Source organism: Aythya ferina (assembly GCF_964211825.1).
Source record: "Aythya ferina genome assembly, chromosome: Z".
Taxonomy (NCBI): domain Eukaryota; kingdom Metazoa; phylum Chordata; class Aves; order Anseriformes; family Anatidae; genus Aythya; species Aythya ferina.
Window position 1 is genome coordinate 71813422 of NC_140299.1, and position 27254 is coordinate 71840675.

Here is a 27254-nt window from a genome sequence, read left to right on the forward strand (position 1 = left end):
GATGGTAGGGGGATGGTTGGACCAGATGATCTTGGAGGTCTTTTCAAACCTTGATTCTATGATTTTATGAAATAGTGCTTGTGATTCACTAAATAGGTAGCTTGAAATCTCATGACAGAATAGAATAAGCTTTATGCTTTGACAGGAGCGGGATATAAATTTCAGTTCTGAACAGAAATGTTTGCAGGCAAGCATTAACTACTTCAGAATAAAGCACCAGGGGGTACAACTATGGCAAGCTCCACATTCAAGTTGAAAAGGAAGAGCTGAAACACTGTCACAATGACTTTCAGAAAGGAATCCAACCAATCCAACATAGGTGGCTCACACTGAGTAGAAATCTTGTGGTGAGATCTCTGAACAGTAATTATTGTCTAAACAAATATTTTCTGAGTGAAAAGTAGCAAGTGGAATTTTGAAATATATCTAGTTGCTTTTGTCTTTGGCATCCAATATAGCAAATTTCCATTTTCCTGCCATGTTACTGGTCAGCAGGAGACAGTTAACATTAGCAGCCCATTTTCAGTTATTTTTTTTCACTCTTTTTTATGGTTATTACTTTCATGTTTTCAGTGTTTTGAAACTGTATTTGATCACCTGAAATTAAAGTGTTGTCTTAAGGATGGTATTGAAGCTCACCCCACTATGTGTGTGTTGACAATATGGATGACACAACCTACAAGAAATAATAGGAAAAGAATGCAGAACAACATATGAAGATGCTATAAAGGAAACAAATAAATTTCTACAAATATATTCTATATTATATACATATATTCTACAAATTCCCAGTTAATTCACACCGTGAATACTGAGAGCAATCCTGGTCCCTTATTCTTGTTTTAGAAAAGGTTGGATGTGGTGCTTAGGGACATGGTTTAGTGTGTCACATTGGTGGTAGGGTGATGGTTGGACCAGATGATCTTGGAGGTCTTTTCCAATGTTAAGGATTGTACGATAGTATATGACAAAAACAGGAAAAAGGTTCATGGCACGGCAGCAGAGACCACCATACATAATGGAAATGCTTCAACAACGCAACCATAAAGCCAGCTAGAAAAGAGCAAGCGTTGGAAGGAGACTGGCTTTAAGAAACTCATGAGTAAAACAGGTAGCAAACAACCACCTGTGCCAGCAAGAGGACCAGTGTGCTCCAAATGGCATAGCTGGGAGCCAGGCTGGAGATACCCTACAGAGGCTGGTGTAGAAGGCCACGGGCAGGCTGGACGAGCCACCACATGCTGGCAGAGAGAGACTTTCACTGAAATCCCTCAGCATAAAGCTCTCAAAGACCCTGAGGGCTCTGTGGCGAAGGTCTCCTCACCCTGCTCACCTCTCAGGGCAAGCCCTCTGCCACCTCCCCTCCGCGGCAGCCCCGCCCGCTTCTCCCATCCCCTCCTCCCCATTCTGCAGGCGGTAGAGACGGGCTGTGGCGGCGCGGTGCCGGGTCGCCCCGCGCCCCCCGACGGCTGTCATGTTTCGCCCCGCCGGCTACTTCTCCGGCTTACCCTGCCCGTTCGACCACGCGGAGGACGGCAGCTGCCGGCGCCCGCACTGCCAGTACCTGCACGAGTCGTCGCGGCAACCAGCGGCCGAGAGGCATCCGTGTGCCGTCGCGGGACCCTCGGAGGGTGAGGATGCCGCGGGGAACAGGGGCAGGAGCAGCGGAGGTGGGGGGGGGGTCTGCGGGTCTCTGCGGGGCAGGTGGTGAGCTCCCCGGCTTGGGAATGTCCCCTTCTCCTTCAGAGGATGTAGCAGCAACTCTGCTAGACGTGGTCCAGGGTGAGCAACCCGTGGAGGGCTTGCTTACGCAGGAGGGAATAAGCAGGGTGTGCTGCCCAGAATCCGGTTTATTATGGCACTGTCATGATCCTCGGGTTTCTTTTGAGGTTTAACAGGCAATAAGACGTGTAAGTTTTCTTCTGTGGTTCTTCCATCAGGTGTTTCTGTGGGGTAGATGTCATTTGGAGATGTAGTAGAGTAATAAAGCTGAATGGGTGAGGTGCAAGGGGGAGGGTGCTAAAATGATCTCCTGTTACAAATTACAAAGCTTAGCGACGATAACAGCCCTTATTAGTGGGAAAAAATATGCTTCTGAATTGGACTTAAAAAGTGTATTACTAAAAACAAGTGGTTCTCAGGTTATTTTGAACGTCGCTGGATCTCTTCCACATCATTTGCTGTGGACTGCACTGATAGTGTACCTGTTACAGCTGCTTGACAAATCAGTAATTATCAAAGTATTTATCATCTGTTATATCTGTGGATTTTAAGTAGGTGTGACTGAGTTTCTGGCTTCATGCTAAGAGTGCCCACACCCCTGTTACAGTACAGGTTTTCACTGGGCATGTAGTGTCTTTCTGTGCATCAGGAGCTTCCTTTTCACAGTAAGTGCCTGGGTTTTCACACTTACCAATAAAGGGTAGCATGTACTAGATGTTTTATTTCTTTCTCCAAGTTTGCTGCACTTGAGCGTAAAGACCTGCAGCCTAGTAGAAGGACTTGGATAATATGATGGTTGCAATGGGCAGTCGGAGTCGGGGTTAAAACAACCTGTGGCATGGAGTCCTTCCCTTCCTGACTTCCACCTGTGCAGTGGGATGTGACTTGCTGAAGGCCGAATCTGTTGGCATCTCCTTTTTAGTGGCCAGAGTGCTTCATTAAATGGCTTCTGCAGTCTCTAGTCAGCTTGAACCCTGAAGGCTTGCTGATTCTCATTTTACTCAAAGAATAACCCTATAGCATGGATTACTGTAAAGTTTAAAGGGTGTCTTCTATAAAATGTCATAGAAATGTTACTAATGTTAGGCTATTTGTATTTCTGTTAAGAACAATTGCCACCTCAGAGTGGCCCAGACGATTTCTTTGAGGTACGTAGTAGTACTGGTTTGGGCAGGAAGGGAGTTAATTGTCTTCATAGCAGTTTGCGTGGGGCTATGTTTTGGATTTTGGGCCAAAACAACCTAGATAACACGTCAGTGTTTTAGTCGTTGCTGAGCTATGTTTGCATAGCATCAAGGCCTTTTCTGTTTCTCGCTCTGCCCCACCTGTGAGCAGGCTGGGGATGCAGAGTAATTTGGCCTGTGATGTTGTGCTCAGCAATGAAATCGGGGGGGGAAAAGAAGGAAGGGGGCTGTGTTTGGAGTTACAGTGTTTGTCTTCCCAGGTACTAGTTGTGTGGTTCATCAGGTGTGATGAAGCCCTGCATCCCTGGAAATGGTTAAGCACCTGCTGGCCAATGGAAAGCAGAGTACACATTCTTTATTTTGCTTTGCTTGTATGTGTAGTTTTTGCTTTTCCTAGGAAATTGTTGTTATTCCAGTCCATGGGTTTTCTTGGTTTTGCTCTTCCAATTCTGTTCCCTGTCCTACTGGGGGAGTGAGATGGGTTAAACCACAGCAACTGGGTGCTGAGGTTTTGTGGTACCTCTCTGTGCTTGCATGTTGTTATGTTAATGCCAAAGCTATGGATTTCTGAGTAGCCTGGAAAGAATGCTGTTCACCAGCAAAATGCAACTTTCTAGTAGGTCCCTGAAATGTTCTGTAATTACGGGTAGAATTGTTTTTGAAGAAAAGTGGTTACATATGGTTTTAAAAGTACAGTTCTATTAAATACTATTGTTAAAAACACTAGATTGATACTAGCAATTCTCTGAGACCCTGTCAGCCAGTGAAACTTTGGGAAATAACCACTACACTGTAATCAGTGAGAAGATGCAGGAGAGGATAGAGACAGTGCCTTGAGAAAATATTAGCTTACCATAACTCAGTCTCTAGTCTGTAAAAGCTGGAAAGATGGAGGTTAGTTTCTCACATGTGCAGTTGGAAAATTCAGCTTTCAAGGCCACTTAAAGTTTGTGCGTGACTGTAAATATGTCTGGCTTGAAATGTTACTGGGGACATTTGGGACAATGAGATTTGTTCATAATTAATAAAGCAGATTACGTATTTTAGCTGAGAAAAAAGAAGTAGATGGTTTGCGACTTAAGGTGATATCATTTCTTTCCTTGACATGGACTGGTGATTTGCAAAAACTTAAAAGGGCTGAAATAGCAGGAGATAAATTCAAGATTGAAACTGAAGAACTGAAAGAACTTTCTCAATACAGTCTTCCAGGTTAAATGATTAAGAATTCTATAACCCTTGAAAATAATCTTAAGATACTTTCTTGTAAGGAAGCCATTGTAGTGCTTTTTTCTAGCACTTTTATCATATGATTTTGTTTTTTTGGTACAAAAATAACATCTCTTCCTTTAATTGGGAAAAATAGAAAGTAATATTTATGAAATTATTTTCAGGGCTGTCTATCTCTTCCATAACAACAGAAGATGAAAATGCTAAGCAGCAGTCGGCTAAGCCAACAGAACTATTTCCATGTGAATATCAAGAGGGGAATTCAGAAGCGTCTCCATTTAGGAGGAAATTCAGAAAGAGGTCAAGAAGCTATTCCCCAGTGGAACCTGAAGAATCTGATGATGAATGTGATCTTGTCATTGATGAGCCACCACTTGTTAATAAAAGACCAAGAAAAAATAGGAACTATAAAAACTTGAATAGAGAAGAAGAACTGGATGCTGTAATACATGCAGAAGAATTGCATGGTAGTGTCATAGCAGATGGTCCTGGGTATACACCAGGAAAATCAGAGAAAAGAGCTGATTTGGAGAAGAGTGGCAAATGTTTAAATGAATCTGAAAAAGCAGGGAGTGTTTCTCTGAAAGCAAATACAATTTATTTGCCTGATGTAAACGCTGAAACACTGAAGATTTCTGAACAGAGAGAGAGGCATGCTTGTAACTCACAGAAACATAAATCTGCTTCTGCTGAGGCAGATGTGCGGAAGAAGATTCCGAAGCAAGAGAAAGCAGAAAACAATATATTGGTCAAAGAATTTGTTCAGAAATATACTGGTAGTGAAAAGGGTGTGGGCAGTGGAGGAGTAACAAAGTCTGTCTTGTGTACTAGTCACTCCTCTGGAAATGAAAGTACAATAAAAAGACCTGGAAAGCAAATAATACTAGATACAAAGAAAAGTTGCAGCACTGATAAAAAATTGGGGAAAAGCCCAAAGGATACGTACTCGTATCCAACTGATTTCTTAAATGTGGGCAAGGAGGCTTGCTCTGGTACAGTTTTACAGACCAAAAACATTGATAAAAGCAGTTCTGTTAAACCTGTGTGCAGAAACAAGAAAGAAGGTGAAAAAATTCTGAGTTCATCTGCTGAAGACATGGAATCCAGTGGGGAGGACACAGAGCTCTCAGAATCAGATGATCCTATAGAGGAGTGTCGGAGGATTTTTGAGGAGTTTGAAAAAGAGGCACAAAAGAAAGACAGTGATAAGCAGGTATTAGGCTTCTCTTTAAGTTCTTGCTTTTTTTTTTTTTTTTTCTTTTTTCCTGAGCATATGGAGGAGGAATGTTATCTGTATAGTCAAGTTCAAATGCTCTTTTATGTATTAATAAAGGTTAAATAGTTGAGCCTTCCGCGCTAATAGATGAACTAATGAGGAACACTTACAACTCTAGTCTTGTTTGACACTGGGTGATCTATATGTTTCCAAAAGAAGAAAATCACCCCAGTGGCTCACTTCCTTGTAGTAGACTTCGTTTTACTGTTCTAAGCAAAGTTTTAGAGGCAATTGTATGTTCAGTAGTCTCCTGCTCATCTTATAAATGAATGTGGGAACTTTGAGTACCACTACCCTGCTTTGAAGCACTGTGGCTGAGCTGTGCTGAATGTAGAGTACCTATTTAGTACTGGTGGAATTGTACTTTCCTGGTGACTTTTTTCGGCTGAATATCCTGAAACATTGGAGTGAGTGGGTCATGAGGGTATTAATGAAGTCTGGAAGTTGGTCTAAGTAGCCTGTTCTTATTTTTAATAGACTCATGAAAAAAATGTGGATGCCAGTTTATTAGAAACCGAAGATAACGTTGCTGGACAAAAGAGAAGAATTACAGACATCCCGAAATTTGATGCGAGTTTTAATCTTGTAATAAAGTGAAGTTTAACATAGCTCCACTTAATCTGAGTAGACTCATTTTGACTTCGGGTTGGCTGAGTCTTGTAATTTTAAAAGTATTTTAAACCAAAATAGAACAAATGCTTCATCATCTCTTTTTCTAAAAATGGAAGCAAATATGTGATCACCTAGAACCTGGAGTTAGTTCCTGACGCAGGTGAAGTAAGTTGCTGCCGAGGGCCGCTGAGGCTAATGAAAAGAGCCTTGAAAAATCAGTTTGTACAGGAGGCTTGTTCTGAGATTATAGATACAGCAGTGGGAAACCAGAAGTGATTTATACTTTCTCTGCTCTTAAAATGCTTTAAGTGGCAATGTTAATAGCAGCAGGTATAATTCTTTAAGCTCTTGCCCCTCAGTTCTCTTCCAGATTGGCCTTTTCATTCTGGGACAACAAGTAGAGAGAGCTCTGAATCTGATAGCAAAATTCAGTGTTAAAAGTTAACACCGTCTTGCTGTGGTTTGGAACTGCTTGACTGCTAACCCATCTCTTTCTGTGTGTATACATAACAGATACATAACAAAAATGAAATGGATCCTTCCAAAAGATCTCCTGTGCAGCAGGGTCTGAAGAATCCAAGAATCCAGACAGCACAGTTGAAAGCAAGGGAATTAATAGCTTCTATTGCTACTGATTCTGGACAGGAGAAGCCTATGTCTAAACAGTCGGCTATTCAAATCCAAAGTAAGAGATCAACTGGTATGAAAACTTGATCTTTAGTTTTGACGAACTAATTTTCATTTGCTTGCTAGCTGTCTTGGAGTACGTTCGCTTTGTGGTGATTGTCAACTGACTGATGGTGGACACTTAGCTTGGGAAATAGATGCCCTGTCCAACTACAAAGTTATTTGAAGTCCTTTAAAGTACTTCAACTGAGCTGAAGTGGTAACAGAAAAGTCTTTCAACATTTACAGTTTTGACCAAAATCCTGAAAATACATTTGTTTCGTTGTATCAATACATGAGTTAAAAGAATGAAAATGTACCGAGTTTGATTTTGGTACTGATTTCAACTGTTAGGGTTCTGAAATAATTTGTTTCTGAAACCCTTAATAATTGCATTGGAAAATTAGGTTAGAATGATGGCTTCCCTGATTTTTATTTTTTTAACTTGTTACCATTTTTTTTGTGGGTTGAGGAGGGAGAGGGGACAGGGAAGGCAGGTAATTATGTGTTTAAAAATCACTATCACTACAACATCTAAATAGCTTTTTAACTTGACTTGCGTGGTTGTTTCTATCTAAGGTCTTCAAAAATACTGGAGGATGCTTTGGATAAAACTTGTTGGCAGAAGTGAGGTCTTAATGTGTTTCCTGAAGCTCCAAGTTCTCTTCTGTTGTTTAGGTTATTTTTACCCTGCTTTATGTTAAAGAAGCAGTGAAATAACAGTATGACAGATTAATGGTAACTGTTATTTAAATTCCATCACAGTTCAGATTCAATCTGTATTTTCTCTGTGTTTCAGCTTCTTCAAATTTGCTTGAAGTTCAGCCTGTTGAAACCATCAGTGGTCAACTGCATAAACCAAGTAAAGGAAATGCTGAAATAGCAATGCCATGCAAACTGTCTGTTCGTTCAATTGAAAAGACTGCTCTCATGCTATTTGAGGTACTGTAGAGTTACAGAGCTTTGGTATATAAAAGGGAACAGAGGTAGAAAAACTGCAATTTCAGACACTATGTTAGAATGTAAACCCAATAACATGATATATCAATTAAGCTTTTAAAAAAAAACACACAACTGATCATTGTATGCATTAAATCATATTTCAAATCAAGATTACATGTATACGCTTGTGGAATGTTCTGCAGTAATGTTTGATGTGATGCATGCTGGTAGAACTTGAGTTAAATGTGTACCTGTTTGTCTTCATAGCTGCTGCTTATTTCCTATGATGTATTTTTCTTAACGAGAAACAATTTTATATATATATATATATTTAATATGATAATGTGTGAGAAATCACACAAGACTCTCCTAATATTGCATTATGCAGCATGTCTCAGTTGTTAAATATAGTGCTTTCACATGCTGTCAGTACCCCTTCTCCCAGGAATCTCTGAAAAAAGCAAGAATTTTTGCTTGCAGCAACTTCTCCAAAAGAAATTGTACCCAGATTCAAACTGCTTCAGACCAATCAGCACATCCACAAGAAAACAGGGAAATGACATGGTCAGCAAGGTGAATTCCTTGCAGTGAGGGTGTACTGAATCCTGTGGTTTTCCAAAGGTGAAAATTCTCTAAATTCTCTTGAGATTGGAGACAATGTGCAACTCCTGTAGTCTTTTAGTGCTTACTTAGAATTACTAAAGAAATAGTGATCATAGTAATGGCAGCTAATAAAAGTGCTGTTTTTCTCCATGGCTAAATCAAGTTGCTATGCAAACTGTGCATAGCAACATTTTCATGTTTGTACTAGCTTGCACTGTACAGATGTAAGCAATTCGTTGTATAAATTGCTAAGTCACCTGGAGAAGGCTCTGGGGAGACTGCCTTGTGGCCTTTCAATTCTTTATGGGGGCTTATGAGAAGAATGGAGAGAAACTGTTTACAAGGACAGGTAGTTTTAGGACAAAGGGAAATAGTTTTAAACTGAAAGAGGGTGGGTTTAGATTAGAATTAGGAAGAAATTCTTCACTCAGAGGGTGGTGAAACAGGTTGTCCAGAGGAGCTGTGGATGCCCCATCCCTGGACGTGTTCAAGGCTAGTCTGGATGGGGCTTTGGGCAGCCTGATCTAGAGATGTTCCTGCTCTACTCAGAACTTCAGACTCTAATCTTGAAATTTCTTTAAAGCAGATGTCACTGAAGATTTTCTGAGGTAAAATTAATTACAAGGTCGGTGCTTCATTTTCTTATCAAAAATGTCAAATCATATAATGGCTTGGGTTGGAGGAGATCTTAAAGATCATCTAGTTCCAACCCCTGCCATTGGGGGATTGCCTTAACCCAGGTGCAGCACCTTGCACTTGGACATGTTGAATCATACGTGGTTCGCATCAGCCCACTTCTCCAGCCTGTCCAGGTCACTTTGAATGGCATCTCTTCCTTCTTTGGTATCAACTGCACCACTCAGCTCTATAACAAACAAATGTTATGGCTTTAGTCAGTTTGGTTATTGATGTTTTTCTAGTATATTAAGTATGGATTACTTCATGCTTTATATCTCTAATATGTAAATTCTTGTTTCCTGAATAGCTTACTCCATGGCTCAGGAAAGGTAAAACTAGCTTGTTACAATAATACGCGTTGCCTTTGCTACTCATATACCAAAACTACTACTTTTCTTGGTAGCAGTATGCAAATATAAATGCCACTCTAAAGTGAGCTTTCCTAGATTACAAAAGGGAAGTACAGAAATACTACTTCTTGCTTGATACGCACCATGTATCTTTTTTAAGTGTCTGGACCTTTTCGGCTGCAACAGTGCCAGAGTTAATCTAACTTACTGTTGAATTTTTAAATGTGATGAGTTTAACTTCTGTGTTTTATTGTAAAATAAGCATTTCAGGGTTAGCAAGACCTTAGCGTTACATTGGCTATGAAAGTTTATAAATTCCATCAAAACAAACTTTTTCAGTCTAGTTCATTTTGTCCTTAGTTTATGCTATGAATGAAATACTACCTGCAATGAACACCAGATGGAAACCCTGACTGTTAAATTGTTGTTGAACTGCCAGTGCTCTCTGAAAGACTGAACTTTTTCTAACAAAAAAGAAGTTAGAAGTTGAAAAGTAGTTTTAATGTCTCACACAACTTACTTTGAGTCAAAAACTACTTTGCTTAGTTCAAGCAGGAAAAATCTCTAGCTAGTATTTCTGATGGCTGTTTCTGGTTCCTTGTGTAACTGTTGTGTAAGTTTTTGTAATGGCTTTTCAGTAATGTATGACTTTATCTAAGGATGGGCAAAAGCATGCCTGGTTTTAGTTCTTTGGACTGTTAATATTGATCAGATTACTGTGTTTTTTTTTGTTTTTTTTTTTTTTTTTTTTTTTGTTTGTTTGTTTGTTTGTTTGTTTTTTTGTTTGTTTGTTTTGTTTGTTTGTTTTTGTTTGTTTGTTTTGTTTTGTTTTATTTCTTTAGGGTTACGTTAAGAAAAAACCTTTCATTCCTGAATCAGCATCTAAAGTACGACGGGAGATAAGGCAGCGATATTTCAAACTTTTTTTTGAACATTACCTCAAAATTTGTAGCACGGTGGATGAAGCTGGTGGCAAGGTTTGTAATGTTTTACAGGTCTTTACAATTCTTCCTCTTAAGTCAGTAGGTTTTAAATTGCACAACATGTTTTGTTTGTTTGTGTTTAGGACCAATATTTCAGCCTTTTCAGGAAGCAAAAGTTAAAATGTACTGGATCTTACACTTTCCTCATGTTATCAATCAGTTGCAGTTTTCCACCAGCAAAACCAGTTTTCTTAGCACTGCTGATTATCTTTTAAAATGATGTATGTTAGTACTAGAAGGGATTTTTTTTTTTTTTTTTACATATGCATTTCTGTGTTTTTTGGTTTTTTTTTTTGTACTTCAGATTTAGGACGCTATTTGAATGTGTGTCTCTACATGCAGGTTCAGAATCTCAGATTCTAAATGGCAGTTTTTCCTGTGTTTGGGGTGGTGGTGGGGGAACCACAGCCAAAAAAAAATAAACACCGACCACATAAAGTACCCCACTAACACTCAGTCTTTCTTTTTTATACAGGCCCGGATAGAAGAGCAATCTATTTATGATCGTTGTGGCAGTAAAAACATGTACTTGAATTTTGCTGTAAAGACAGTGAAAAAACTGAGAGATCATGGTAGTTTTGCTTTCAATTAAGATTATTAAATGGGTTCCATGTACAGAATTTAGGATGGGAGAGGGATTATAAGGATAATTTAGTTTCTCTTTACTGTAGAGATTTCTGATTATTTTCTTCTTCCTTTGTAGAAGTATATCACCAAAATAAAAATTGATATTTTCATTTATAAATACCTGCATAGCACCTTAACAGGAAATCTGAAATTCAGAATTAATGCTAAAAATATCCTTTCCTGAATTCAGGGCAATCTAGTGACATCAAGACTCACAGTGGTGCTGGATCTGTAAAGGCAGACAAAGAGACAGGTAAAGAAAGGAGAATGGAGATGTTGGTTGTGCACTTTAGCATGTAAATGGGCTTATTTCAAAATGAGAATGTTGGAAGTGTGAAAATGTTGTTCTTTTTTTGGTTGAGTTTTATCTGTTAACTACTACAAGGGTTCCGATGCAATTTGCTGTTTTTTTTTAAGGTTCATTCTTTGGGGAAAAATACTGAACTTCTGTTTGAAAAGAGCATGTTTTTTGGTGTTGTTTGCATAGCCTTTCTGGGATATCTAGTAATTTACCATCTCTATTGTTTTGTGCCTTTGTTTTAAGCAATTCTTCACCTCTGATAGCTTCCAATTGCTTTGATGGATAAGCATATAATTTTTGCATGTAAAGCAAGGTGCACATCTTCCAATTTCAGTTTTAATTTATTTTGGAAGTACTGGGATATTCAAGTGCTGCTTATATTTGGTCTAATATTGTTTAAACTCTGGGTTGGTTTATTTATTTTAGGGTGTTGGTGTGTTTGTGTTTGTTTTTTTTTTTTGCTTTTTTTTTTTTTTTTTCCAGAACTCACAGGTGATGTTCTGTATGAACTTTTAAAAGATTACCTTTTAACTGAGCAACAGATGATTGAAAATAACTTCCCTCGACCAAATCCTGAAAAAAATGGTAGTGCTATATTTCATGGAGTTAGAAAAAAAGTTGTTTCAGATAGTAAGTATAAAAAAAATTGACTTTGAGTCATTGTTACACAGGAAACTAAAATATGCATGAGTACAAAATACAAAGTAGTTTCATACTTAGTTCCTGGACCTCAAATAACTTCACAAGCTTTTATAACTAAACCGTGATTCTTCATCAGCATAGCAGCTGATCTTGTACGTAAACCTGACACTGAAAGTGCTAGAGAGGAGCTTTATTTATCTTAAACTCATGGCAAGTCTTGGGAGACTCTGCTTATGTATTGATTTGCTGGTCTTGCAGTTACTGTTCATGTAACTTTCATACTTCAATGCAGTATTTTTCATCTTTTTTCAACTTGCTGACAAGCTGGTGAGGAAATACTTTTTTTTTTTTTTTTTTTTTCCAGAGTTCCAAAGAACATGCTGTAGGTGTGGTGAAGTATTTACTGTTAGTTCAGGAAAACATAGACTTAAAGAATGCAATTACCATTCTGGTAGGCTATTGGAACAAAGAGGTAAGTACTCTTTGGTATTCAGTCTTTGTGGAAGCTGTTACAAGTCATGACGTCTCATCTCAAAACTGAATAAAATCAGAGTAAACTCTCTTGCACACGGTTCAGATGAGGTACATTCTGCTGTTCTCTAAGTAACGTGTCTAGTTACTGGAGCTTGTTTTCTCTGTATATGCCATAACTTCAGGAAAGTTGATGTTGATAAAACCCCATGTGAAGAAAGGAGAAAAATACTCCTTGTGTGGCCCAGTATTGACTGCTAAATGAACCTTGTCATCTCTGCTAAGACTCCTTAAGTACTCAAAGCTATACGCACAGTGAGAACCTCACGGGGAATATTACAACTTTCTTCCATTTGTTAGCATTTTCTTTGATTTACAACCTTTTATTGAGGTACAAGTGACATAGCACCGTCTTGATGGTACTGAGCAGTACTCAGGCTTACCTCTTTCCATAGTGCAGTCTCAAGAGAAAGTGGAAAAGGAGTAAAGGTGCTGATTTTTGTTTTTCCTTGCCAGTGCCATTTGCTGCAAAACTGCTTCACTTTCAACTTCTTTTTGGCAGTTCCTGGTGGCTTGGAAAAACACTATAGCTGTTGTGAAGGAATAGTTGGGTCTCCTGGGTGCCAGATTGCAAAGGTAAGATTGATGTTATTTAATGCAGTATCTCAGATTTCCTTAACATCCTTTTGACTTGAAGCTGGGTTGTGTCTTTTTGCAAGCTACCTGGTATAAGATTTTTGGGTTTCCTTGCCTAAGGCTTAATAAATTTGTTGACACCTACTGACAGGAAATATATGTGCTCCTTAATCTATTAGAGAAACAGATTGGCAATTTGCTTAAGATAAGTTTAGCAAGCCTGCATGTAAACACTAATGGAAATTTTGCAGCTTCACGTTCATGATGGGAGAAAGGAGACATTGGATGGCTTTGTGAAGACATTAATTAAATCACCGCCTTCTGATAAAAAACATGGTGTATATGCCCTGGACTGCGACATGGTATGAACAACCTAAAAATCTGGTTCAGTTACAAGTGTACTGCTACTTACGAGGCAATTTCCTGGATATAGTAGTTTGGCCCTCATAGCCCTGAGAGGCCTGCACAACTCTGACTGGTTACTGTAAGTGAATGGACCTTCTGTGTTAAATACGCAGCGAGCAAAGCTGTTTGGATTTCTTGATGCTGTAGCTGGTTCTACGTTTTGTATAGCCATATACTATAAGGAAACACTGGTGCTCAATAAATGCTCATTAATTTTTATTTTTTTTCTTCAGTGTTATACAAGCCAAGGCCTGGAACTTACTAGAGTCACAGTGGTTGATGATAAGCTACAGGTTGTCTATGATACGTTTGTTAAACCCCATAATGAAGTTATAGACTACAATACAAGGTATGCTATTCTGTCTATACTACTTGAGGATTAGGCTCCCTAAATTGGCAGATGTAAACTTCAGATGTAAGCAGAAACCTGCATCTATTAAATGCCTATTACTAGTTACACAACTTGAAGACTTTCAGTCAGGAATGAGGCTTTCATTCTTGCAGACTTAATTAAGAAAGACATTTCTCTTTGAACAATTTGTTTGTTTTTAGACTGAAGACTCCCTACCTTCCTTCAAAAAAACAAACAACAACAACAACAACAAAACACAACACAACAACACAATAGGTTTAACCTCGCAGGACTTACTGCATTCCCTAAGAATTAAAGCAATTTCAAATTTTCAAATTTCATCTGTAAATGTCTCACTGAAAAGCAGTATAGTCATAAATCATCTAATAAACCTGTAAGAATGTTGTCCTGGTTTTAGCTAGGATAGAGTTAATTTTCCTCCTAGTAGCTGGTAGGGTGCTATACTTTGGATTAAGTTGAGAAGAGTGTTGATGACATACTGATGTTTTAATTGTTGCAGAGCAGTGCTTACACTAAGCCAATGACTTCAGCTCCTCTCTCTGTCCAGCGGGCAGGCAGGGGGTGCATCAGGACCTGGGAGGGGACAGACCCAGAACAGCTGACCCAAACTGACCAAAGGAGTATTCCATACCATATGGGGTCATATATAGGGGTAGCTAGCTGGGGTGGTGGGGCTGGCTGCTCAGGGATAGTCTGGGTGTTGGTCAGCAGGTGGTGAGTAATTGCATTGTACATTACTTCTTTGTACACAGTACTAGTAGTAGTACTATTATCATTATTATTATTATTATTTTCCTGTCTTAATAAACTGTCTTTATCACAACCCACAGGCTTCACTTTCCTGTTTCTTTCCCCCATCCCAGAGAGGGAGTGGGGAGGGTGAGTGAATGTCTGTGTGGTGCTTAGCTGCCAGCTGGGTTAAACCACAACTGTACAGTTTAATAAGATTTGGCTGTATTTAGCCCACTTGTATTTTGTCCTCCTACTGGGTCTTATTTTTGAGATCTGGAAAAAAATAAGTTTTAGACTCCTGTTAGTTCCTTGAAGTCCTGCAACTGCTCTGAGAACAAACAAGTTTTGAGTCTGCCTGTAAAAAAATATATATATAAAAAATAAAGGAGAACCAGAGTAATGTGTGCCTGCTTCCTTGGCAGCAATAACAGTTTGCTCAGAGACTTGTTTTCAGTCTGTGCCTAAAACATAGACTCAGCTTGTGAAGTTCATACATGTGAAGTTCATACATCGTGATGCTCATACAGTGAAGTTGAACAAAGCTACATGATATTAAATTGCCTCATACAGTCTAAGTGAAAAGGAGTAGAATGGAAAAAATGCCTTGTCAACTAGGGTTAACTTTAGGTGCTTGGGAAACATTTCTTACATGTCTCTGTTAATGATGTTGTTCTAAACCTGTCCTTAGTTTCTCAGGAGTAACAGAAGATAACTTGAAGAATACGAAAACAACTCTTCAGGACGTACAGGCAGTACTGCTGAACTTGTTCAGTGCAGATACAATTTTGATTGGACATAGCTTAGAAAATGATTTCTTCGTTCTCAAGGTAAAATAAGCTGTTTGAAGCAGATTTTAGGAGTTGACTACTTGTCATGTTGTTATAATTACTTTCAAAAAGAATGTTGTGTTTCAGCAGACTAATACATGAAAATGAAATATACTTGATTGTATATGACAATTGTACTGAAGATAAAATTACTTTCATAGAAGGAAGAAACATTAAGATGTGGCATGGTAAACTTTCTGAGACTTGGGCTTTCTACTCTGCTGTTTTGTGCTTCTAACTAGGTAACCATGCATCACTGTAGAAGAATGAAATCCTTATTATTGGGTTGATAGAAACCTGAAATTTATTGCTTTCTGATATTGCTGAACTTGTGACTGCAAAACTGTAGGGGGCACACTCAAGTAATACCAGTGTATTGCTCTTAGAATCTCTGTAAACAACAATGCTGCCTGTCAAGTAATCACCAGTAGCTGCCAGAAATACATGGATTATGCTATTATATATCAAAGACAACAATATTCCATGAAGAACACAACCATTTGCAAACTTTTCTCATCCTAGAGAAGAAAAGGCTTATGGGGAATCTTACCAATGTCTCTAACTAATAGAAGGGAAGGTTTCAAGAAGACAGACAGGCTTTTTCTAGTAGTGCCCAGTGACAGCATAAGAAGCAATGGGCACAAACTGGGATGGGAACACAAGGGATGCCCTAGGGGTTCTGAACATCAAGAAAAACTTCTTTACTATGTGGGTGACCAAACACTGGCATGCCCATATAGGCTGTGAAGTCACAGAATCACAGAATCACAGAATTTCTAGGTTGGAAGAGACCTCAAGATCATCGAGTCCAACCTCTGACCTAACACTAACAGTCCCCACTAAACCATATCCCTAAGCTCTACATCTAAACGTCTTTTGAAGACTTCCAGGGATGGTGACTCCACCACTTCCCTGGGCAGCCTGTTCCAATGCCTAACAACCCTTTCGGTAAAAAAGTTCTTCCTAACATCCAACCTAAAACTCCCCTGGCACAACTTAAGCCCATTCCCCCTCGTCCTGTCACCAGGCACGTAGGAGAATAGACCAACCCCCACTTCGCTACAGCCTCCTTTAAGGTATCTGTAGAGAGCGATAAGGTCGCCCCTGAGCCTCCTTTTCTCCAGGCTGAACAAGCCCAGCTCCCTCAGCCGCTCCTCGTAGGACTTGTTCTCCAGGACCTGCCTGGACATAGTTCTGGGTAAGCTGTTCTAGGTGACCCTGCTTAAACAGACTGGATGAGATGATCCCCAGAGGACCTTAACAACCTCAATTTTTCTGTGATTCTATCATTATTACTAGTGAAGGAATTAAAATTTAGTGTTAATAGAATTTCATGCAAGTGAAACCACAGAATCATGGAATGCCTTGTGTTGGAATGGACATTAAAGATCATCTAGTTCCAGCACTTCTGCCATGGGCAAGGATGCCATCCTCATATATACACAACTAACAAATGTCAATGCACAAACGTACAGCAATCACTGTACAACACTATTTTTCCACAGTTCTTGCACCACAGCTTGCTGTTCTGCAGTGATTAGAGCAACATAAGACAGATGAGATAGTATTAAGAGCTCAAGGATTAGCTTGGATGTATTATTCAGAAAGTAAATGATTTTGATCCTTCATATTATTTCTTTAATAAGTAAAAGGAGGTGCCAGACTGTAACTGGATATGTCATCATTGATGTGGCCTTTGCTTTTTTCCAGCTGATACATGACACAGTAGTGGACATATCAATATTATTTCCTCATCGGTTAGGTCCACCTAACAAAAGAGCACTTCGGAGTCTGATGGCTGACTACCTCATGAGAATTCATCAGGGTGATGGTAAGAGCATGGGTTTTTACTAAGCAATCAGTATGTTGTGTCATGAACTGGTAGACAGGAATAACCCAGGAAAATGTAAGATAAAGTAATACACTTGCTGTAATTTAAAGCTTTGTCTTGGGTATATTCGTTCCAGTACAGTAAATGCAGAGGATGTATAAGGTGATTGACTTGTCAAAGTGATCAGCACATAGAAGTGTTACAGTTGCTCTGTCTTGTCGAAGGGACATTGGAAAAAAATCCTGAAGGTAGTGTGAAGAGGCTAACCTCTATTACAGATTCAGTTGCTTAATCAAGCTGATAGAAGAACTCTTCAATTCAAATACTGTGTTTTTCAGTACTAATATTAGAGTAAACTTCTAGGCTGTAAAAGACAAATGAATAAGCCTATTCTATGCCGTGTGTATAATACTTAGGAAATGGTACATTTGACAGATGTACATTGCATTGACTATGTACAATTGTTTTGAGTCTGATCTTATATACTCAAATTCAGTTTCTTCTAATGAATGGGCAGTTGCCTGTTTGCTCTTACTTGTTCTCCAGGAGGCTTCACTGATGAAGTTCTATTCTGCTAATGTGTCTTCTTTGCCCAGGGAATAGGTAAATAGTAGCAGTGAGCAAAACTAAGAATTTTTGATAGACAGTGGAGGAGCTGGGTTTTGCAACTGAAAGCTTGTAACATCTTCTGACTTCCTTTGCACTAACAGTCTTATGCACAACACTGTGGTGAGAATGAAAGGAATGTCAAAGTTATTTGTACAGAATTTTAGATGGCTATCTCAAATAGTGAAAACTGCCATTTTCCAGACTGCTCTGTTGGAGTCTGGATTTAATCATTCTTTGATCACCAGTGAGCTAAATTTGAAATTTAACCTATAGAGCTGAATAGCTGCCATTTCTAGAAAAAATAATCCTGACACATAACTTCCCCTCCTTGTGTTTATGCTGTGTTTTTTTTTTTGTTTGTTTTGTTTTGTTTTTCTGCTGATCTGTCTCTTACAAGAGGAAAATAACTAAATTGAAATCTGAATTATTTTTTTTGTTGTTGTTATCCCAAGGATTGTTAGAAGAGCTGCCATTGCTGAGGTAGCTTGTATTACAAAATACCAAATACTTGATTTGGCTGGGAAACTATGGCTTTAATAACTGAGTTTTGCTAGACTGCTTGAAACAAAACAAAACAAAAAACTGTCTTGTACATGCTACACTTCCTTGAGTAGTTAAAATAGCATCTGAAAAGTGGAATAGTAAGTCTGGGGTGTGAAGCAGATGCAACTTTCTCTGACAAAAGATAATAGAGGGTCTGGAAAGGTCACAGGATTATGACTCCTCAGTTTGCTTCTATGGCTTTTTTAATATGTCCAGTCTTTATAGAAGCTGTACAAGTATAGAATCTTTTGCAGAGATATTTCTTGTATTTGCAGTGACATTGGTGTGTTACATGAGTGCTTTCACCAGCTTGTCTGTCACAACTGTTTAAATTATGTTTTCGTTGGGAAGGAAGCATAGCCACATACACATCCAAGGAAATACTTCACTGCTGTATGCCAATATATATCTGAATTGCAACTACCAGTCTGAAGATCTTTCCTTTTGAGTCTAGGCTGCTATATATGGAAAATGATCTAAAATCTCTGGCATTTAAGTTTTACAAGAGAAAGCTAGAAAATGGTACCTCTATTAAGTCATCTTTTGTTATGATAGCACTTAAATCCTCTGCTTCTTTGGAAAGTGGAACACTGTAATTAAATCTAAGAATTATTTTGTCCTTACTGTCAATGTATTGTATTGTTTGTTGTTCTCCCCTGCCTGAAGCATGTGGAATCAGTGCATTAATGCAGTGTTATAATGCAAAGAAGCCATACTGTTTGCTTATTGAGCCATTAGCTCAAAATAGAAAGGGGATAGGATTTTTTACCACCTTCAAATTAAAAAGCTGAACTTTATGATGTCAGGGTTTTTTTTCCTCAACTCTTTGGGTTTCTGAATCACCAGCACACATCCCAAACCTGATTAAATGACATCTTCTGTACCTTTATTAAAACTTCTACTCTTGGAATCACAGAATCATAAAATGGTTTGGGTTGGAAGAGACCTTAAAGGTCACCTAGACCAACCCCCCTGCCATAGGCAAGAATACTTCCCACTAGACCAGGTTGCTCAAAGCCCCATCCAGCCTGGCCTTGAACACTTCCAGGAATGGGGCACCCACAGCTTCCCTAGACAACCTGTTCCAGTGCCTCACCACCCCTATGGTGAAGAATTTCTTCCTTATATCTAGTATAAATGTACCCTTTTTTAGTTTAAAGCTGTTACCCCTTGGCCTGGCACCCTGATAGAGTTCTTCCCCAACTTTTTTGTAGGCCCCCTTTAGGTACCAGAAGAATCACAGAATCACAGAATTTCTAGGTTGGAAGAGACCTCAAGATCATCGAGTCCAACCTCTGACCTAACGCTAGCAGTCCCCACTAAACCATATCCCTAAGCTCTACATCTAAACGTCTTTTGAAGACTTCCAGGGATGGTGACTCCACCACTTCCCTGGGCAGCCTGTTCCAATGCCTCACAACCCTTTCAGTGAAGAAGTTCTTCCTAACATCTAACCTAAAACTCCCCTGGCTCAACTTAAGCCCATTCCCCCTCATCCTGTCACCAGGCACATGGGAGAACAGACCAACCCCCACCTCGCTACAGCCTCCCTTGAGGTACCTATAGAGAGCACTAAGGTCGCCCCTGAGCCTCCTCTTCTCCAGGCTGAACAAGCCCAGCTCCCTCAGCCTCTCCTCGTAGGACTTGTTCTCCAGGCCCCTCACCAGCTTCGTTGCCCTTCTCTGGACTCGCTCGAGCACCTCAATGTCCTTCTTGTAGCGAGGGGCCCAAAACTGAACACAGTACTCGAGGTGCGGCCTCACCAGAGCTGAGTACAGGGGGACGATCACTTCCCTAGCCCTGCTGGTCACACTGTTTCTGATACAAGCCAGGATGCTATACAGTCTCCCCAGAGCCTTCTCTTCTCCAGGATTTAATTTGCCTTTGTTTAGCCTGTTTAGGATTTAATGAGGTAAATGAGGTACACAAATTCAAATCTCTCAATTTGAAACCAATTTCTCTGTATGGAGATGGCTGAATACTATACTATAGTCTATACCTATCCTAGACTTGCTAGAGTCTAGTTTCTTCAACACGCAGCTTTGACTTTCAGTGGGGAGTGCTCAGAACTTGCATACTTAATAACATACATAATTACATACTGCTATCCTGACGGCCAATGTTTTCTTTTATATTGACTTAATGTTAGGAAGGGTATTCTGGTGCCTACATAAAGTGACAATTAATGAACATTGTGTGGATAGTTTGTTTGTGTGGCTATCACCACTTTGCAGCCAGAATGCATTGAAACCTTGCTGCTGTACTAATGTAGTTACAGGAATGGTATAAAATATATGTAGACTTGTTACTTTAAATTGTTGACTTTGAATAAACATGTTCTTAAAACGTATATCAATATATAATATAATTCCTTTAACACCATTTAGTTCAGATATTGTGGACTCTTTCAGCAGATCTTTATCTCTGAGGAGAAAATTACCACCTAGTTGTAAATCAGTTTGTCTTCAGTTGCTCTTTCAACTTCTGATTTTGCACAAGATTTGGAGAGGCTGACTGTCCAAAGACAGTTATGTTGGATGCTCTAGTTTACTAACCCAGGCTCAATTGCGTATTGAAGCTAGAGGACTAGAGGATGTGGCAGGAAATGGAATACTACCAGACAATATTGAGCTTCTAGACACAGTTATCTAGACACAGTTATCTTGAGTATAGCAAGAACTTGCACCAAAAACAGTCTGGATGCTAGGTACTCTTTCAACGTTATTCACAGTTGTTCAGCTTCTTAATAAACAAACCTACCATTATTCCTACCATTATTTTATAAAGAAATGTGTAATCTGACACTTCTAATATTTTTTATTCTCCTTTAGTTAATGGCCATAATTCAACTGAAGATGCAATTGCATGTATGGAACTGATTTTCTGGAAGATAAAGGAGGACAGAAAAAGGAGAAAATGGTGATGATTTTGACTTTGAAGGAACTGGATGGTGGGACTAAAATTCTACTTTGGTTTGACTCACTAATGACTGTAATTTGACTCAGCTTCGGTAGCAATTATTTTTCATGTGTAAAAGAATGCAGTGGGAAAAATTAATGTAAAAATCATACTTCATCTGCTTTTGATGCTTAAGATGAACATAAATGCACAAAATAGAAGTAGGATACACTGAGTGAATGCTTTTGTGTTAAATAGCATATCTGTTCTGTTAAAATAATACTTTCTGTAATCATCTATCATTAATCATTAATTAATCATTAATCATTACTATTATACATAGCTGTATATACCAATCACAGTGACTGAAAGCACTTGATTAAAGTTCTGGAGATAATTTGATTCTTTCTTGTTCAGCCTCCGGCAAATAATGCTTAAGTGCTCTAATTACTATTGTGTGATGAAAGGTTGATTTAAGATTTGTTTTTTTTTCCCTCTTTCCCTATCTGCTTCTCTCCATCTCTGTGTGCTTCCTGAGAGAGGGAAAATAAACCTAGCTACTTCAATGAACTACTATGTCAATTGACACAAAAAGGCACAATACTAGAAATTGGATCATTTATGGAGCATAATAAACTGCTCTCTTTAACAAAATAAATAATAAATAAAAAAGACCTTGGAGGAAGCTTTTCAACTGTGAAAATGCAGTGTGCTTTACTGGCTTTATTGGGGTTCCTAAAAGCACAGTTACCTCAAGAAATAAGCATGCTTATTGCTTCAACTAGAATTGGACTACACTATAAGCTGTAATTCCTTGCCTCCCTCTTAAAGCAAAATGCAGCATCTGCTACCTTCACAAAGGGATGTAAGTTCAAGATTTTAAAGTCTTGTTGCCACTTCTGTGTGAAGGAAATCAAAGACAATAAAAAGAAAATGTACAAAACTGTTTTTACAGGATCATAAAGATGAAGATATGCTTTGCATTGATTCCTGAAAAAATATTGTGTGTGTGGGGAAAATGGTCTTGACTGAGGTGTCTGTAAAATGAGTAGCATAGAGAAGATCTTGCAGTTTTCATGGACATGCTGTGCATAATAACAACAAGTAAACTGCATGACTAGATTTATATTGAAGAAAAAAAAATCAATGTGCTTGTTTTTATGCTTTTTCTCTAGGGCATGCCTCATGTTCGGTAATATACTGTGAGGTAGTAGCTCTGGTTAGAAGTGGTGTTGCTTGTTAATTGTCCTTTCTCCAATACTCAGATTGTGGTTTAAATAAAACACCTTACTACAGCTTACAGAATGGCTTTGAAGTTTTTTGTTTTGTTTTGTTTTGTTTTGTTTTGTTTTGTTTTGTTTTGTTTTGTTTTGTTTTTAAGAAGGATATACTTGCTTCTGGATCCTGGAACATCTAACTTTGAAAGTAGGTCTTTTTTGTGAAGATTGCTGTTATTATTTGGCTTTGAGTGAATCTGAGGAATTAGATGAAAGCCTACTCTACAGAATTTGTTACTCGTTGTTGGATGACTAACACAGGTTTCTCTACTAACTGTTAGCACTGACCAAGCTGATAAGTCAGATTTTATAGGCAACCTAAAGAACATCCGTTGTCTGATTTGTCCTCTTCATACCTTTTTAGTGTAGTTGACTATTGATAAAAATACTATGCACAACATGTCAAAGAATTTTAGATTATATTTTTTTTTGAAAAAGTGGCAAAGGTGAGCAATCCTCTGATCCTGGAAGTAATAAAGTTTCACCAAAACTGAAAGGTGTTGTGAATAGAAGAGCAGTTAGGCTTAAGTCATTGCTCCAGGGATTGAGTCATCTTTCTGCTGCTCTAAGCACACTTTTTCCTGTGTATGTTTATGATGAAGACTTTACTGCAAAACATGACACAGAATCTTCAAGAGCCAGAATTTTAGCTCATGTTTGTTAGAAGTGGGAGACTTGGCGTGGTCTGATTGTAACCTGCAGTTTGGAGGGACTTGCTGAAGCTTCTGCCTCCTACTGTGAGGATATCACCTATATTGTATGTTGTGCTGGTAAGGGAATATGTGAAATAGCTCTGAAATGTTATAAGGAAACATAATAGTAAATTTGCTGTATTTGAGGATTTTGATTTAGCAATCCAAACTGCTCCAGGCTGTTTGTTCCAACTGTTGTTTAATCTGAATTCCCCTGTGACCAAGCAGTGGCATTGCAGATGGTAATGGCTGATCAGTATGTGGGTTAGTATCACAGAATGGTTCAGGGAAAGACAAAATGGTGTGTTGGAAGCAGGAATGTCATGTACCAGCACAGGGAGGGAATTAACAGTAAGAGGCAAAACTTGTATTGTTGAACTAGGCCTATGTAATTTAGTTGCTTTATCTGGGCTTCTGTTTATTTTCTGCATTTCCTCCTTCTCCAGTCTTTCAGAGATCACAGAATAGCTGAGACTGGAAGGCATCTTGGGAGATTATCTAGTCTAGCCTTCTGGTCAAAGCAAGGCTGTGTCCAGTTAGGTTTTGAATATCTGCAGGGATGGAGACCACAACCTGTTTGGGCAACCTCTTCTATGGATTGACCACCCTTAATGGAATTTCCTGTATTTCCATTTGTGCCCAATACTTCTTATCCTGTCACTGGATATCACTGAGAAGAGCACATTTCCATCTTCCTAACTTCTTTCTACCAGGTACTTATGCACATTCTGATATCATGGTCAACACTATTTATTTTTTTTTTAAGCAGATGCCCAACCATTATGTTTTGGGCAGTGGAGAAGAGGCCATGTGTGACTTCAAACATAAGTTTAAAGTCAATCTGTTCACAGAGAAGTAGGAATTGAATATACCTATCATTTGAGACAAGATGCATTTTTTCTTTTTTGTTACTGAGGAGTAAGGAGTAGGAGAAGTGCAGCCTTTGAGCACAGTAGTTGGATTCAGCCTCAGGGCAATTATGCTTTACTTTTTGGCCGATCTAATGAGGGTAAAGGTTCTTGTTTGGACACTTATTCCCCCCCCCCCCACACACACACACAATGGTGTCTGGTGAAACTTTGTTATTCTAGTATGTGATGTCTGCTCTCAGATCTCTTCTTAGCTTTCCTGCCAAATATGCTGTGTACTTCTGTAGCTCTTGAGATTTCCTTGGAAGTGTTAAGGACTTGTTTTTTGTCTAACTGCACTCAGTGTTGAACAATCAGAACTGTTGCACTAAACCAAAGTGAGAGATGGGGAGAATTTCTGCAGGAGAAGTTGTATGCAAGTGTTTCTTCTATGCTTTTTTTTTTCTTTAAGGCTCCTCTGTCTCTGAATAGTTGTCTGATAATTTCAAACTATGGATAATGCTTGACTGTAAACAGTTACCTTTCCATTGTATGTCACATACTCCTCAAAACACGTCCAGCTTCACTCGTCTGAAATTCTATTCTTTCCCAAGTATATATTTGTCTTGAGTATGAGCTTATTAACAGTATGTGAGAAAATATGGGAAAACTAAGGAAATACTAGCAAAAAGCAATGTGTAGAAGAGTTGGTAACAGAGTAAGCTTGTGCAAAGAAGTAGGCAGGTGTAAATATGTAGAAGTGTATAAAGGATGTTAGGATGTGAGGTATTTGGACTAGTAACTGTTGGGAGCAGATAGTGTTATGCTCTTAACAGCAGAGAAACAAATAAAGACTTCTTAGGATACAGGGGGGACATGGGATCTGATATAATGTGTTGTGGAAGGCAGAGCATACAACCACTAATGGGTAGGCTGGAAACCTTTTTATGCCACCAACCACCATAAATCAGATTTTCCAGTCCTGGTTAACAGAGTAATATACTGAATGTGGAACGCACAGTGTGTGTTGCAAGTGGAGAAGCAAGCAATCTATTAATAGCTGTAGTTCTGTTATGTGTAGATCTAACAGAGACATTTCAAGCTGTGTATTGAGTTTACTACTTCTGTATATTTTTCAAATGACAATTTAAAAATAATCTTTAAATTTCATTAGAGCAAATCAGAAAGTTTATGTATACCACAATGTTACCACAATGTTAACTGAGGTTCTGAAGAACATTTACAAAGACATTTAAATGACCTTCAGATAAAACTACAGAGGACTTCAACACTTAAAATGCAGACAGCTTTAAGACCTGCTGGGCTGGTGAATGACTGATCTTTCCTTACATGACATTGTTTAAAATAAAAGCTTGCCACAGAAAAATGGGCTTACATCAAGTAGTAGAACAGTCGGTAGTGTCTGCTTCTCAGACGTGTGGGACAACAAGCTGTTTTGGACACATGAAAAATTCTTTACAGAAAGTGGAGAACTTCTACCAGAAGTTATTAGCTAGCATTGCCTGTCAGCCAGGGCATCTATGGAGGTCCCTTCGTGTTCATTTTGCAGACCTATAGAAACCTGGCCAGACAGCCAAATGCAATCCCCATACTTCAAAGGTGCCTTGCCAAGTAATCTTTTATGAAAAATACCTGGAATTTATGGAATTGTTCTTCTCTTCCATTTTTGAAGAGTTCTGCTGAGGTTCCCTTAGTCCAGTGAGTCTGTACAATCTCTGTAAACTCAGCTTGTAGCACTTGTAATTACAGTGCAAGCTCTGCCAATCTCAAGGCAGTGCACCTGATCTCAGTGTCATTGTTTGCTGCTGGACTCCATTTTAATGAGGCTTTTAGTGCTTTGTATATTTGAGTCAGGACTGATACATGCCAGTTACGTAACCCTGTATTCTGCTGTGGTATCCCTGCCTTGTAACCAAGCCACCTACAAAGTAAGCATCAGAAGGAAACCTTTCTATTTTGTTCTCTCTAGCCTCTTCCAGGTACAAGGGAGTGACCAGATCCACTCTAGAAAGAGCTAGAAAGTCACCGTGATCCAACGGGCAGTTACGAGCCAGTGAGTCCCTGGGGGATAAGAGGAACATTTGTGCAAAGCATGAAATTAGCAGATGTGTGAAGTTTGGATGAGATAAGTCTGCAGGATCCCAAGTGACTGACTTCATGCCAGGAGGTAATGCCAATCCTGTCTCTGTTTGTCTCACTTAAGGGCTGGAGGATCTTTCAGGCAGGCCATATACCACTGTTTTGAAGTATTTTTGTAAAGCATTTCTAAGAGGCTATACCATACAACAACCTGTGTAACAGATAAAATAAGAAAAAGTAAGTAAATCCTGCTTGTACATAATGAGTAGTAATTTATAATTATGCAGGGTAATTATCAAATGAAAATCAAATTGAAAAAGCCTCATTTGTATCCAGGCTGATGTATTACATTCTTCAGTCCTGCACTTCATGATAATTGCTATATGGCTGCTTTAGATAGCATCAAACACTTCAAAATATATGCCTGTTTTTAGAAATTAGGCAAATACTGTCAAACTGGACGCTGGAAAAGCAATATTATTCCTTATATCTTACAAGTGTATTCAGCAGAATTCTTGAACAGATTATTTCTACAACCTTACTTTTACTTTCAAATAGGAACCTTAGTATTCTTGGTGACAATACTGGATTGGCATCTGCTTGCAAATACCACTGTCACATAGAACATAACATTCTTGTTTGAATCACAATTAAAATGTATATGAAATACTGCTGTAAGTTACTGACTTTGCTATCAGTAGCTCTTGAAAAGTATCAAACATGTCTAAGATGGCAACATGTAATTCACTACAATAATTGTAATGTATACACTTCACCTACATGACTAGAAAAGAAGACTACCCTGCATATGAAACAGCAGATTTTATGACTTCAGTCTATTCCTACTCAGAGCAGTATGTACACTTCTACAGTCTGTGGAGGCAGGGGTTACTGTGTGATATACACATAGATATTTGTAGTAAAATAGTATAACTGTATTATATACAGTTAGAACTATACACGATTCTACACAGCACATCACATTTTGGGCTCCAGCAGATTGAGTTTTGGTTTTGTTTAATACATCGTTGGTGGATGTAGATTTCTTCTGTCTTAAGCAGCTTCTTCAGCGGAGCAGTCAATGCCTGCATAGGTAAACTTCTCATATAGGGTAGTGTTCACATAGGTCTGGGAAGGAAGCAAGCAAAGAGTGTGATACAAGTTGCATTACCTCAAGAATCCTAAACTGTATTGAAAAT

At 38.8% G+C, this 27254-nt stretch overlaps 2 protein-coding genes across 5 annotated transcripts in view; one reads left to right on the forward strand and one right to left on the reverse strand.

Moving 5' to 3' along the window:
* Positions 1-1341: 1341 nt before the first annotated feature.
* LOC311427650 (uncharacterized protein) lies at positions 1342-22438 on the forward strand. 4 transcript variants are annotated; one of them, XM_084505156.1, is made up of 15 exons: positions 1342-1631; positions 4298-5346; positions 6535-6721; positions 7487-7629; positions 10103-10237; positions 10719-10815; positions 11061-11123; positions 11655-11801; positions 12178-12285; positions 12847-12920; positions 13172-13282; positions 13559-13674; positions 15119-15257; positions 16968-17088; positions 21072-22438. In XM_084505156.1, exons 1-15 carry the CDS (start codon positions 1475-1477, stop codon positions 21161-21163), a joined length of 2739 nt encoding a protein of 912 aa, XP_084361282.1. In that variant the 5' UTR covers positions 1342-1474; the 3' UTR covers positions 21164-22438. The 4 variants fall into 4 exon arrangements, with proteins under 4 accessions (XP_084361282.1, XP_084361284.1, XP_084361283.1 ...); XM_084505158.1 differs by having other exon boundaries at positions 11691-11801; XM_084505157.1 differs by having other exon boundaries at positions 6535-6706.
* Positions 21904-27254, reverse strand: part of TEK (TEK receptor tyrosine kinase) — a 45738-nt gene continuing 40387 nt past the window's right edge. Inside the window, exon 23 of the mRNA XM_084505155.1 lies at positions 21904-27183. Coding sequence (XP_084361281.1) covers positions 27109-27183 — 75 coding nt within the window. The 3' untranslated portion in view covers positions 21904-27108. The remainder of the gene's footprint in view (positions 27184-27254) is intronic.